Source organism: Magnolia sinica, chromosome 6 (assembly GCF_029962835.1).
Source record: "Magnolia sinica isolate HGM2019 chromosome 6, MsV1, whole genome shotgun sequence".
NCBI classification, from domain to species: domain Eukaryota; kingdom Viridiplantae; phylum Streptophyta; class Magnoliopsida; order Magnoliales; family Magnoliaceae; genus Magnolia; species Magnolia sinica.
The window spans coordinates 84,953,409-84,967,210 of record NC_080578.1 but is presented as its reverse complement, the minus strand read 5'-3'; the positions used below and the strand labels follow the sequence as shown (position 1 = coordinate 84,967,210).

The 13,802-nt window shown below is 38.9% G+C and overlaps 1 protein-coding gene across 2 annotated transcripts in view; it reads left to right on the top strand.

Annotated features, from left to right (window-relative positions):
* LOC131248974 (uncharacterized) overlaps nucleotides 1–13,802 on the top strand; it is a 66,732-nt gene that overhangs the window by 26,336 nt on the left and 26,594 nt on the right. For both annotated transcript variants that reach the window (XM_058249509.1, XM_058249508.1), the window contains exons 6-7: nucleotides 8,016–8,102; nucleotides 11,588–11,713. In XM_058249509.1, coding sequence (XP_058105492.1) covers nucleotides 8,016–8,102; nucleotides 11,588–11,713 — 213 coding nt within the window. The remainder of the gene's footprint in view (nucleotides 1–8,015; nucleotides 8,103–11,587; nucleotides 11,714–13,802) is intronic.

Sequence of the window (13,802 nt, the reverse complement as noted above, 5' to 3'; positions counted from 1 at the left end):
TAGGTCCAATTGGAGGCAAAATTGGGACAGCTAAGGTGCTAGAGTCTGAATCGTGGTTATTATGGACTCATTTGGTAGGACAAGTTGATAGCTGTAATTTCTTTATTCATTATAGTCTAATTGGATTGGTATAGGTGGTGTTAGGGACACATTCTGGAATTAGTTGGGAGAGAATTTGGGTGTTGTTTTATGACGGACTGTGTTTACAGACTCTGCAGTTTGAGGTTGCACTTAAGAGCGATTTGGCAACAAGTTGCATGGACAGTTTGGGAAGGTATAGGCTATGTCACTTCACAGAATATGACATACTTGCAGGACAGACACGGGGTTAGTTTTAGGGAAAAATCTGGGTTAAAGATATTGGTATCAGTTGGGAGACTGTTTAGATAGGATTTCGAATGATTGAGGAACAATTTCAGTCTTTGAATCAAGTCTTGCTCTGTTAACAAATTGATGCAACTAGGATCAGACAAAACTAATTGCATAAATCTGAAATTGGAAATACCAGATTTGAACGTGTAAATAAACATCAAGGAGGGGATGGCTGCATAATCACCCCACTCAAGGGCCTGATGGTGTCACACCAGTTTTCTAGGCCATTACACCACAAGGAAATTCCCATCGCAGGAATTCAAGAGAACAATCTTTATTTCAATTCACGATAATCTGTTTATGCGCATGGGGTAGACCCATAGAGTTATATGCAAAGTTTCCTTTGTGGCCTTGACTATGTTTCATAAATAAATGCCAATTTGGATTTCTTAAAATAATAAAAAGAGTAACTAAACTACTTAACAAACACTAAACATTAGACAAAAAAATCTCGACTTCCTAAATAGTAAAGAAATAATGGAGAAAGAGTCCTAATGGCAAAATCTTTCCAAATAAAGCATGCAAACGATTTTATGATGGGGACCACATGTTGATAAGATGGCTCCAATCTGGATCACCACCCCACACCTATAGGTTGGGGTTTGACTGCATCAATAGCTATGTCCCAACAATTGCGGTTGCCTTGAGGGATCTTACTTCACCAATTATTCCTATCTAAGGCCTTATCCTCTGTAGAATTATATATTAAAGAGAGAAGAAGGGAAGAAAAGAGAGGAGAGAAAAGGTACGTTAGGGTTGGACGCCCACCCTCTTCCCTTTATATTAATAATAAAAAGTCAATATGACAAAAATACCCTTAATAACAAAAGGAAAAATACTGTACATATTATGGACCAAAACAAACAACTAATAATAGTTATGCTTGGCCCTGACCCTAAAGGTGACTCGAGATCCTCGGCTGTCTCTTCCAATTATGCTAAGTGGGAAAAAAACAATGATGTGGTCACATCTTGACCTCTATATTTGACGTACTCCACAATCAAATGTGGAACATGATGAATGCTAGGGACATCTAATTTCACCTAAGGGGCTGTTTGGATGAGAGTAAATGGAGGTAAATGTGGGGAATTTGAAGTAAATGGAGGTAAATTGTATTTGAGATGTGTTTGGATGGAAGTAAATGCATGTAAATGAAATGAAATGGGAGTAAATGAGCATGTAAATGAAATCCTACCTACAAGAGAGGATTTGGAAGTAAATGGGGGTGAAAATGCCTTTTTGAGCTCCCTAGGAGAGTCGCACTAGTAAACAAAGGTAGTTCTACGCACATGTCTTCCATACACATGGCATGCTAATGATACTCCGAAACAATTCAATTACTAGCTACTTCACTAAAATCACACCAATAGAATGATTCAAACCGTCCAAAGGTTGGCCGTCTAAATGGATGGTTAAAAAGCGTTGGGAAGTTGCTTCTTTGTGATCATTACGTTTGTGGCCCACTCGAAGCTCAAAAATTTCTCATTTTTGGTTGAAGTATATACTTCAATGGGCTTCATACAATCATTTTATTAAATATCACATATGTACACTAATTTGAGATATTAAAGCTGATTTAGGATATCACATATGTACCTCAGAATATATTGAAAAATTCCAATGCATTCCAATTCCTCCCATTTACTCCCATCCAAATTGGATTTCAAATGCATTTCATTTACTCCCATCCAGACACAACTTGAGTAAGCCATTTACTCCCAATTCATTTACCTCCAATTCCATTTCCCATTTACCTCCATTTATAAGCTCCCAAACGAGCCCGAAAGGGCAGGGTTGTACACAGGCAGAGTTAGCTCGGTTAGCTCGCTCGACTTGACTTGAAAAAACTCGATTCGACTCCCTTCGAAACTGAGTTCGAGCCGAGTTGAGCCGAGTCGAGTTGATTTTTTGAGCTCGAAAAAATTTCGAACCGAGTTCGAGCTTGCCCAAGCTCGACTCAACTCGGATCTAACCCAACTTGAATCAAACTCGGATCGAACCAGTTTGATGACTCGGTTACTTTGATGTTGCTGTTGCTTACCAAGTGTTTGATGAAATGACTCAACGAAGTGTGGCTGGTGGCAAGAAAGGTATGTATATGAAACAAGGTGTTTGATGAAATACCTGTAAAACCACTGCTGTTGTTTTACATGCAGTGAGATTTTGAAGGTGCCGTCCATGTGTTTGTGAAAATGTTGCACAGGCGGACTCGGCTTGATCTTGGCTCGAACTAGCCCGAGTTGCTGACCGAACCGAGCCGAGCTGAGCTGGCTAGTCAGGCTCGAGGACCGAGCCGAGCCGAGCCGAGCTGAGCTGGCTAGTCAGGCTCGAGGACCGAGCTGAGTCGAGTTCGAGCTGGGGTCAGCAAGTGGCCAAGCCGAGTTGAGCTGTGCCAAGCTCGACTCGGTTCAATTCGTGTACACCTCTACTAAAGGGGATGTTCGATGCACAGGTTGCAGCCTAGGTCCAGTCCCTTGAGAGAAGTCTATACTCCATTAAACTTGCGGAGGGTGCTCCGGTTAGCGAGCATATGCTCAAAATGGCTGAGATAGCTAATGACGTGGAAATAATTGGAGCTGCCAAGGGAAATGATACTATCATCAACACGATCCTCATGTCTTTGACACCTATGTAGGATAGGTTCATAAATAATTATAACATGAATGAGCTCAAGTGCGATGAGTAGAAGCTCCACATGCAATTGTTTCTATATGAGACCAATAACATCAAACGTCACAAGGGGCTTGTGGCCATGTTGATTGAGAAATCCTCTAGACGCAATCTTGATGCTAAGAAGCGTAAGTGCAACAATGGTAGGCATAACCCAAAGGGAACAAGTTCCCTTGCTCGCTAAAAGGGTAGGAAAAGGGAAAGTCTACTGGCATTGTGGGAAGCCAGGGCACTCTAGGAGTAAGTGCGAGGCCTACAAGAAGCATATTGCTTAGGAGGCCAATGCAGGTTCACTACCTCCTCTCATTCTCCTTGGTTCCCTTGGTACAAATGTTTGAAACATATGAGTTGAGAAACTACAAAATCATTGTTTGTGCAAAAAATCAGAAGGAACATAACGGAAAGTGAAGAGAGAGCGAGTGTGCATTGGCTAGGAGCAACTTAAGTAGGATGGATACAAGTATAGTCTAGATTAGTTGGGTAATGGTTTAGGGGTTGGACTTAGTTTGATACTTTGATTCATGGATATGATTTATTTGCACAAGTATAAGTTTATTATTATTTTATATGATTTTTAATCCTTCCGGTTGTATCACCCTATACACTGCTTATACCCTATATGTGATTCATGATAAGAATATATTGTGATTAATTAGCATGGCTGTCTAAGGAATCTCGTGTTGGGGATCGCGTATAGGATACCATCCATAGACCTTAGAGAGATACTGCATATCTAGCACACATGTTCTATTTGAGACGTCCAATTGTACTCTCGTATTAGGGCCTTAGTGGGATGTATGGTAAAATGGACTAGTGTGCATGCATAGTATGTTGGCCTTTGACCAATGATATATCCTGACCCTTGAAAGAGATGATTATCTCCAGTGTTCGAAATATCGGTATCTCGCAATGTATCGCACCCTTGGGATACAGATACATATTGGTTATCGCACGGGATATATCGTTTGTATCGCATAATTTATCGCACTTTTTGGGAAACATAGGGAAATATTGGAAAAATAATTGAATTTTTCAATGAAACTTTAGGGATTGTTAAAAAAGACTTTAATACACACTTTTAAATTATAACATCTCAAAATAAAAGTGCACACAATAGGTTTCCTTTGTATGGGGTCATAAGGGTTTCCGTTGTCTAATTGAACTAACTATATTCAAATATAATGCATAACATTTATAAATGTATCAAAACATGTATGAAAACACAACCAAGTGGACCCCACCACAGAAAACAATGGGGATAGTGACGCCCACCATTGAAACCTTCCTAAGGCCCACCATGATGTTTATTTGAGACCAAACTTGTTCATAAGGTCACACAAACCTGGATGAGCTTTCAAAATGGATGGATAGTGTGGATGTAAGGCACATCCCCTACAGTGGCCCCCATAGTTAGGGATCCACCGAGTGGGACGCAAGTTGCCTACTTATGCCAGGAGTTGCGTATTGCCACTGCCATTAGTGAGGTGCCTACTGGATAATGCTTTGTGAGCCCCACCATGATATTTTTTTTTTTTATCTGCATGGCCCATCTATTTTTTTAGGTCACCTCATTAATGGGATACAAAACTCAAGTGGGCTGCACGAGAGGAAAGAGTGGAGTTTTAGTGACCATCGTTTAAACATTCGTCTGGCCAAGAAAATTTCGTATCAAGCTAAGTTTTTTTTTTTGTTTTGTTTTTGTTTTTTGTTTTTTGTTTTTTGGTTTTTTCACTTCATCCCAGTGGAAATGACCTTATAAACGGTTTGGATGGCGTATAAACATCAAGGTGGAGCCCAGAAAGATTTCAACGGTATGAAACTCTATCTAGTTTTCCTTCTCCTATGGCCGTCTTGAATTTTGGATCCATCTGATTTTTGGTCTCATGTCCTAAAATAATCTGGACAAACGGATGGATGGTGTGGATTTTTTAGAAACATCATGGTGGCCCCACCTAGCATCCCAGCATACGCATTCACAGGGAAATCTGCGTCCCGCCATTTTTGCGCCCAACGCTCTACGGAACCAACATGTGCGTGGGACCCTGACTGTGGCCCTCGTCATTATGTATGTGTTATATCCACACTGTCCATCCATTTAGAGAGATCGTTTTAGGGCCTGAGCTAAAGAATAAGGCCAATCCAAAGCTCAAGTGGACCCTACCACAGATAACAGTGGGGGCAATGATGCCCATTGTTGAAACTTGAAACCACTTCTATGGGGTCCACCATGATGTTTATTTGAGATCCAACCTGTTCATAAGTTCATAAAAATATGGGCCAAGGTAAAACACAAATATCAGCTTGATCGAAAACTTTTGTGGCCCTCACAAATTTTTTAACGGTGGGAGTTCAATCCTCACTGTTTTGTGTGGTGGGGTCCACTTGAGCTTTGGATTTGACCCATTCTGTCTCATGACCTAGAATAATCTCTCCAAATGGATGGACAGAATGGATATGTAATACATACATCTATGTGGGCCCCACTTCTTTAGTTCAACCAAGTCGCACCCAATCCTCTTTCCATTATCTTAATGGGCGTGGATCATGTGTTACGCTAGTAACTGCTGACTGGGTGTTACCCTTACTGTAGGGCCCACCTTTGATGATATGTTGTATATCCACTCTATCCATTTGTTTTTCCATATCATTTTAGGACGTTGTCCCAAACATTAAATACATCGAAATCTCAGGTGGACCACACCACATGAAACAGTGATGATTGAGAGTTCACTATTAAAAACATATTAATGCTTGCTTTAAGTAGATCCGTAATGTCTATTTGTCATCCAACCTGTTGACAAAGTCAATCAGAACCGATGAAGGGAATATGCAAAGATTATCTTAAACCAAAACTTTCCTTGCCTATAAAATATTTTTAATGGTCATTCACCACTCTTTATGGTGTGGTCCACTCGAGATTTGTATCTTCTTAAGTTTTGGATTAACGTCCTTAAAGGATATGAAAAAATGGATGGACGGTTTGGATAAAACGTATACATCAAGGTGGACCCCACAGAGCCCGTGACAGACCAACCATACGTACGTCTGTCTCCACCATCTCCACCGCAATATCAAAAAGGGCTTCCGAAGCCATTTTCGCAACAGAGATTGGGTTCCGGTCATTCTGGAACCCTAAATCCCTAAAATTTCTTAAAAAAATCTCCCAAATCCCACGATTTTTGGCAGATTTGTTGTCGAAATCTCCCTTTCGTAGGAAATCTATGATTTATTTGACAAAAAACAAAAGGAGCTCGAAGTTCTTTCGCACTTATGGCGCACCATCGTGTGGCCCACCAAATTCAGCTTCCGGATCAGGCAATCTTCTTCCACAGGTACCGAAATCCCCTCTTACATGGATTGAAAGATTTTCCCTTTTTTTTTTTTTTAAATAATAATAATAATTTTTTTAAAAAAATTTTCCTGTAAATATGCCAATACAACATGATAGTATAGCTAATATCGGTGATTTCGCAAAAAAATCATGCAATATTATGCGATATATCGCACGATAAAAAGAATTATATATATATTTTTAAAATAAATAAATTCTGAGGGTATTAGATGGGTTTCGTCTCGCTGACCAGCGATACCGATAATATCTGCTGATATATCGGCCAATAGTATCGATATTAGGAACACTGATTATCACCCTCATGTGCTTGATAGTGATAATTAGAACATGAGGTCCAGCCGTATCTCTGTGATATGCAATGAATCACTACTTTTTGGTTGAACCCACAGTTGCAATATTAGTGATTGGATGAGTAACATGTTAATCTTGCCCTGTTCGTTGATTCTTGCATGGTCCAACAAGGGGTCCACTGGTTTGCCTAGGAACATGTTTATGGCTTTGATCTAGATAGATTAGGGACTCATCAAGTGGTTTTCCCATTGGGCACCGGCTCCAACACTTGATTCTATCTTTCCTAGTGTTTCCAGAAATTTATCTCATCATCCTATCACCATCATAGTCCGAGTTATTTTGGATCTGTTTTACAAAGTCTATTGAGGTGGTACTATGTTAGGAAGACATCATGACATTATGGACGCGACCTCGTTTATTAGTCCAATATCGCTGGTGGATATCATATTCATAATTCTTTGGACCTTCTTTAGATGCTGTTTTTTTCTTCTCTCTTTCTATAATTCTTTAATTTTCTTCAATGAGCTGGTGGAGACATTATAGCGTGAGTGATCGATCCAGGGTTCAATCCCTGGTAGTGTTACCTTCCAAAAAAATTTCTTTAATTTTCTTCGAAGAATCCTTTTTTCTTAAACATCTCTGAATTCTTTCAGATTCTCTCCTTTCAATCTTTCATTTATTCTTCCCCTAGATGTGCTCCTCTTTCTTGTTGGTTTTTTTGTTTGTGCAAAACTTGTATTCTCACTCTGCTGGGTCATACCATGGTATTGGCCAGGCCTATAAAATGCTGCTTATATTATCCAGCCACTTATTTGTGGACTTTCAATGGTTATAATGGATGGTTAGCAGGAAGCCATACCAATGGTTGACATTCAATGGGCAAAAGTCCTCCAATTGCTGGCTTTAGTTGTCTGACAATGAAATTCAAATCCTTGTGTCATAAAGGAATTCTGTTTTTCTCCCATTCCTCATATCTTGAGTATGGAATTGGGACTTATGCAATTTCCCTATGTACACGTTTAGCATATCATGTTGCAGATGTTAGATGTGAGTCACATGACAATGATGATGTCAGCCTTACGAAACTTATGCATAACAAATAAGCATTTAAATGGTTCTTAACACAAGGACGGTATTTCATGTCCAGCAACTCAGTGAGTTACTTTTTTCAAGGCTATCTTTTCTGAACACCTTTCTTTTTCTGTGAAAACATTATTAAGCTTATAATGTGTCTTTCTTTGTTCAGGAGGCTTTTATTTTTGTTGATCAAGTATTTGGCTTTTAGGCATTTAGCTGATATTTGGTCTCCTGTTCTTTTATTCTTTTGCAGGCTAATGCTGAAACTGATGATAATATCACTCCGTTGTTGTCAGCTGTAGCAGCTGGTTCATTGCCATGCTTGGAGCTGTTAGTTCAGGTGAAATGAAGTCTTTGATCTTTTTAATGTTTAGTTACCTACAGATTATGAAAGTGGCAATGACGGGCACCATTTGCCAGCTTGCTGTTGAACTATATTTTGCCTGAATGGTGAATTCCCCTTCTAAAATTGTTAAAGTGCTATCCTGGCCTGAATGACGGGCACCATTTTGCTGTTGAACTATATTTTGCTGTTGAACTATATTTCCCCTTCTATATTTTGCTGTTGAACTATATTTTGCCTTCTATATTTTGCCTTCTATATTTTGCTGTTGAACTATATTTTGCCTTCTATATTTTGCTGGTGAATTCCCCTTCTATATTTTGCTGTTGAACTATATTTTGCCTGAATGACGGGCACCATTTTAATGCTTCAAATATTATGGTGAATTCCCCTTCTAAAATTGTTAAAGTGCTATCCTGGCCTTAATTCAATTTCATTCAGTCGAACCAACTTGTTATATGTATAGCTAGCATGCTAGATCAATGGCAACATATTCCACCATTCTCTGTTCTTTCTAGTTGCAACTTTTCGTCAATCGCACCTGCTTAGATTGCTGTTATTCATGTTTCACGCTTGTACTTTCACTTAAGCATTTGAAGGACGTCAAGTGATATGTAGGGTTAGACTCCAATGTGTGTTTGCCAGAAGTACTAATTTGGCTGACTAATCCACGATACACATGCCATAATGCAAGCCAATCTAGACCATTGAAATCTTAGGTCCACTGTGAATAGATCATAACCCGAAAATACACTGAGCAGATAAATCCTAATTGTCATGTTGGCAAACATCGAATGGACGGTTAAAATGAATATGGCCATCGGTTCAAATTCGAAAAGAGAAATCAGATGCTCAAGATGACTGGTGCGATTTTTGTATTGTGATCCATTGCCAGTAAGGCACACAGTTTAACAGTCTGGATTGGTGTGTATGTAAGGCACATACACTGTGGTTTAGTATGAAATAGTACTTTGTGGCGGATGTATTTTGGAGTTCAGTAGTCTAGCCCGACTATTTAATTAAACAAAGTACTGATCATTTGCTTGACATTTAGCATGCTGCAATACGAGCTGATTACAAGTTAGCTACATGGTTTTAGAGAAGAATAAATATAATATGTGAGAGGAACTTCCTGATCTCTAACTTTGCATATTCTAAACATATGGTTTGTTAGGATAACTTGGAAGATCTTAATCTGGCTGGCTGGAATAGAAGTCTAAAAAAACTGGAGCTTTTATTTTTTTATGAAACGGTTGATGGGTTGGTCGTCAGACTTGACATTATTCTAGAAAATCAGTGGGTTGAATTACCTATAATTCATAAACTCATAAGAGATATGAAAGGTAGAAACCAGACTATATATTCTTAATTTCTACTCAATTTTTGGTTTTTGTAGTACTAGTGCATCTGCTTGTGTATGGCAACATTTCCTTTATGTTGATTAGAGTTCACTGATATAGTATTAGGGTGTGAGAGATTATTCTATTCTCTTCACAACCCTTTAATCTCCAAAGATCTTGTCCACGTGATTATTAATATGTATAAGAGCAAGTTGTTAAATCAACCATGTAAAAGACCAAATCCTGCATCTTCTCCTCTTTTTTCCATCTTTCCTATTCCACTTTCTTTCCTTCTTGCTTTCTAACCTCCCCTTCCTTTTCTTCTTCTTCTTCTTCTTCTCTCTCTCTCTCTCTCTCTCTCTCTCTCTCTCTAAACAACATTCCTACTGGCAGCAAGGGCTGGTGATAGCTAGTGCGCCAATCAGTCACCAGAGCTGGTGCACCAGCCAACAGCCAGAGTTGGTGCACTAGCCGACAATCTGTCCTTCGCTTTGCTTGGAGGTTTCAGCCACACTTTGCTCTTTGATGGCAATGTTTGAGTTATAGGTATCGTTGCAAGTTTCGTTGGTCAGGGATATGGAAACAATATCATTATTGCCAATAAACGGAAATGTGGGGAAACATGGGAAAATGGTTGAATTTTTTAGTGAAACTTCAAGAGATGCTAAAATACACATTTGCATATTTAGGAATTATGCATACATAATAAGTTTTCATTTAATGGGGGCTTAAAAGTATGTGGTATCGTAAGAAACTAGTCCAATAGTAACCAAAATGAGTTTATATAATACAAATGCAGGTACTATACAATAACTAGAACATGTAGAAGTAAATAAACTCAAACATGCATCCATTCATGATCTATATAATAGTACAAATGCAGGTGCCATGCATGCCTGCATACATATACACACTTACAAGCATGTATTTCATCATACAACCATGCGCCCATAAAAACATTGAAATGGAATTTTTTTTAGTAAACAGAATTTTGGCGATATCGATACATTGCCAATACATTAGGGATATTATTGAAATATCACTGATATTCTAGCGATACAAGCGACACCTGGAATTTACGTAGTTGAAAATATTGGCAATAAAAGTGACACCTGGAATTTACATAGTTGAAAATGATACATTGATGATATTTAACGATATATCGTCAATACTTGAATTTCTGATACTACCAGTGTTATCGGTATTGCCGATCTGGAGGTATGGATAATTTAAAGCTGAGGACAACCGGCTGGCAGATATCCTTATCAAGGTGCTTAGTTCCTTTGTGTGTGTGTGTGTGGTGCATAATTACGGTTTATTACCTTCCTCCAGATACCATTTCCTTTCCTTTCATTGATTACGGTCTAATAATATAGTATTAGGGTGTGAATTCTCTACACAACCCTTTCCTCTACAAAGCTTCTCTTGTTTTCTTCTCCATGTGATTAATAGCAGTCTTTACTTGTAGGCATCTTAATAACATTAAAATTCATTTGAATCTGCTAACCCCAAACACTTAAAAACACCCTTATCCGTCCAATTACCATAGATACTTTTCTACCCTAATGTCCCAATCTAAGCATTAAATTCCTGCAACATTCTTCCATAGCCCTTCTTTTATATTTTTTTTCCCTTGTCCTTCTAACTGTTTTTTCAATTTTTCATTGACCTGGCCTTGTTGCTTAGTTTTTCATTGTGACTTAGCGAAGTTGAGCACATTTATCAGCTGGCCAATTTCCAAGGCAATTTTGAATTTTTTAAAATTGATGTGTCGTTGTTTTTTTCTTGCACCAAAGTTGAGGCTGGTATACCATGGTTGTGATTGGTACTTTCTATAAAGGTTGACTTGGATTCTATGTGTTATAAATGGATCTTCATATAGTTTATTTCAAGAGAGCAATTTTAACCTTTTTGGTTTTGATGTATCAAGGAGCACACTGGTCTCATCATTGTTCACCTTTACCTTACTGTTGTTGCCCTTGGCATTTGTCTTTGGTATTCCGGTTTCTCTTTTAATGTATACAATAAATTCCGCATGGTCATAGTGGAAGTCATATCCCTTTTTTTTTTTTCTATACCATTTCATGTAACACAATCTATAGATGATTGTGGCACTAACATTTTCAATTTTGTTCTATGCAGGCAGGCGCTAATGCAAATGTTACTGCAGGTGGAGCAACTCCTTTGCATATCGCTGCTGATAGTGGGAACACTGAAATAATCAACTGCCTATTGAAGGCAGGAGCTGATCCCAATGCTTGTGATGAGGTAAGGCAATTCAGAAAGTCACCCTTTTGTTTATTGGGACAGTCACTCTTCATAGTTTAGTAATTTTGTTATCTATTTATATTTCTCTTATGTACATGAAGTCTGTCCTTTTGAGAACTGAGTCAGCTCGGCACGTTTGGATGTCAGACACCCTTGTGGCAGGCTCAGATACTTCCATGAAAATTTCTGCAGTTTTCTTTTATTTATCCAAGTTAGCCTAGCTGCATTTGCTTTTATGTCCTGTTTCTCTAAAGAGTGGTTTCTCATAATGCATGACTGACTGTTACAACCTACAAGTGAAAGTTCCGGTTGATCTCCAGAATTTTTGGTATATCCTCCGGGTCACTGGAAGGGTTGGTTCCAGCAAGGGCCTCAGCTTTGGAGGTTATACTTTCCACCTCTGCATCCAACCAATCCTTTGACCAGGGAACGGGAGAATTCCCACTACCGCTGGCAGGCAAGAATTGGTACTGAACATTCCTCTTGTAATAGTACAAGCCCCCATAGCAATGACATATTTTGGTTCAGCCATTTGCTCCCCTCTTTTACATCAAATGAATAATCCCATGTTGTCATCCACGCGGGCCACCTTGGGGCAGTTTTGTTTGGGTCGTGAAGTAGACAGCAAGCAGCTTAAAAAAAGCCATAGTGCGCTGGAGAGGGGGGTGGGGTCATGTGCATGGGAAAAATTAGAAGGCTGTAGCATCATATTTGTGGTATACTCCCAAAGTGGTGGTCTCTTTCGAGGACCCTGTGATTGGGATGGTGGTAAGAAATGGTAAGGTCACCTCAAACAATCACTTCATGTATTATCTTTACCCCATAAATCAATTTAACGTCCTTCTTTGGGAGAAATGTGTCTGGAGATTTTGAGGAGAATCTGGGAATGGAAATCAGTTTCCGACACTACACCAACAAAAGTGGGTTTTGCCATCTGAGCTAGAATTAAGCATCTACAAACGAAATTCCCTTGCAATCTTGCCTTCAAAAAGCTCCTTGAACATGTTGGCATGGTTAGACCGAGATTTTGAGATCGACGGAGTGGTTCAAGAGATGGAAAATGATAAAGCATTGGTTCTGTATCATGGAAATCTTTATGGTCTGACAACATGTTTTGAAAATGCTGATTACCTCACAATAAGAATCCTGCTAGATATGCCCACTGCATCCTTACAGACCCAATTCCTAATCAAAATGCTGATTACCTCACATATCATGGTTCTCTTTCTACCTCATGTGCTTCTTAGTTTCCTAAAGAATGTTGACTTTGTGGCACCAAATTAACTCTGACTGCCGATCTCTTCTCTTCACCCCAGGCCTCTTATTTTCCATGAAGCAATAATCATGGTGGAAGTTTCTTGGACATCATTTGAGTGTTGAGATTCTTGTAAACTTGCTTCACTTGGGACCTTTTTTATGGGTAGCCTAGCCCCCTCACATTCCATGAAAGCAATTTCACTAGGACATCCATCAACCTCCCTGTTCCATTCTGCCTCAATTTGGTTTCCTGACCTTCCAAAACTCCTTTTGTAAGTACCCCACTTCTTGACCTTTCACTGTGTCTGTTGTTTTCACTCCCACCTTTTGCTCTCCCGCTGCATTATACTATCGGCCTTAACCAGCTAAATGTTTGAGGGAATTTAGCTTGTACCCAGTGTTCGAAATATCGGTGTTGTGTTACGTATCGCATTCTTGGGATATGGATACGTATCGGTTATCTCATGGGATATATCGGTTGTATCGTGGAATGTATCGCTGTTGTTGGAAACATGGGGAAACATTGGGAAATTGGTCGAATTTTTCAATGAAACTTCAGTGATTGTTAAAAAAGACATCAATACACATTTATAAATTAAAATATTACAAAAAACAAGTATACATAATAGGTTTTCTTTGTATTGGGGTCCTAATCTATGCGTTGTCTAATTTAATTGATGCAAGTATATTCAATGTCTATTCATATAATTTATAAGTGTAAGAAGACGTGTGGAAACACAAGCAATCCACTCAAAAGCAAAAGAAGAATCACTAGATTAGGTTACATACATGTTTGGACACAAAGATTGCAAACGATTTGCAAGAAAATAGG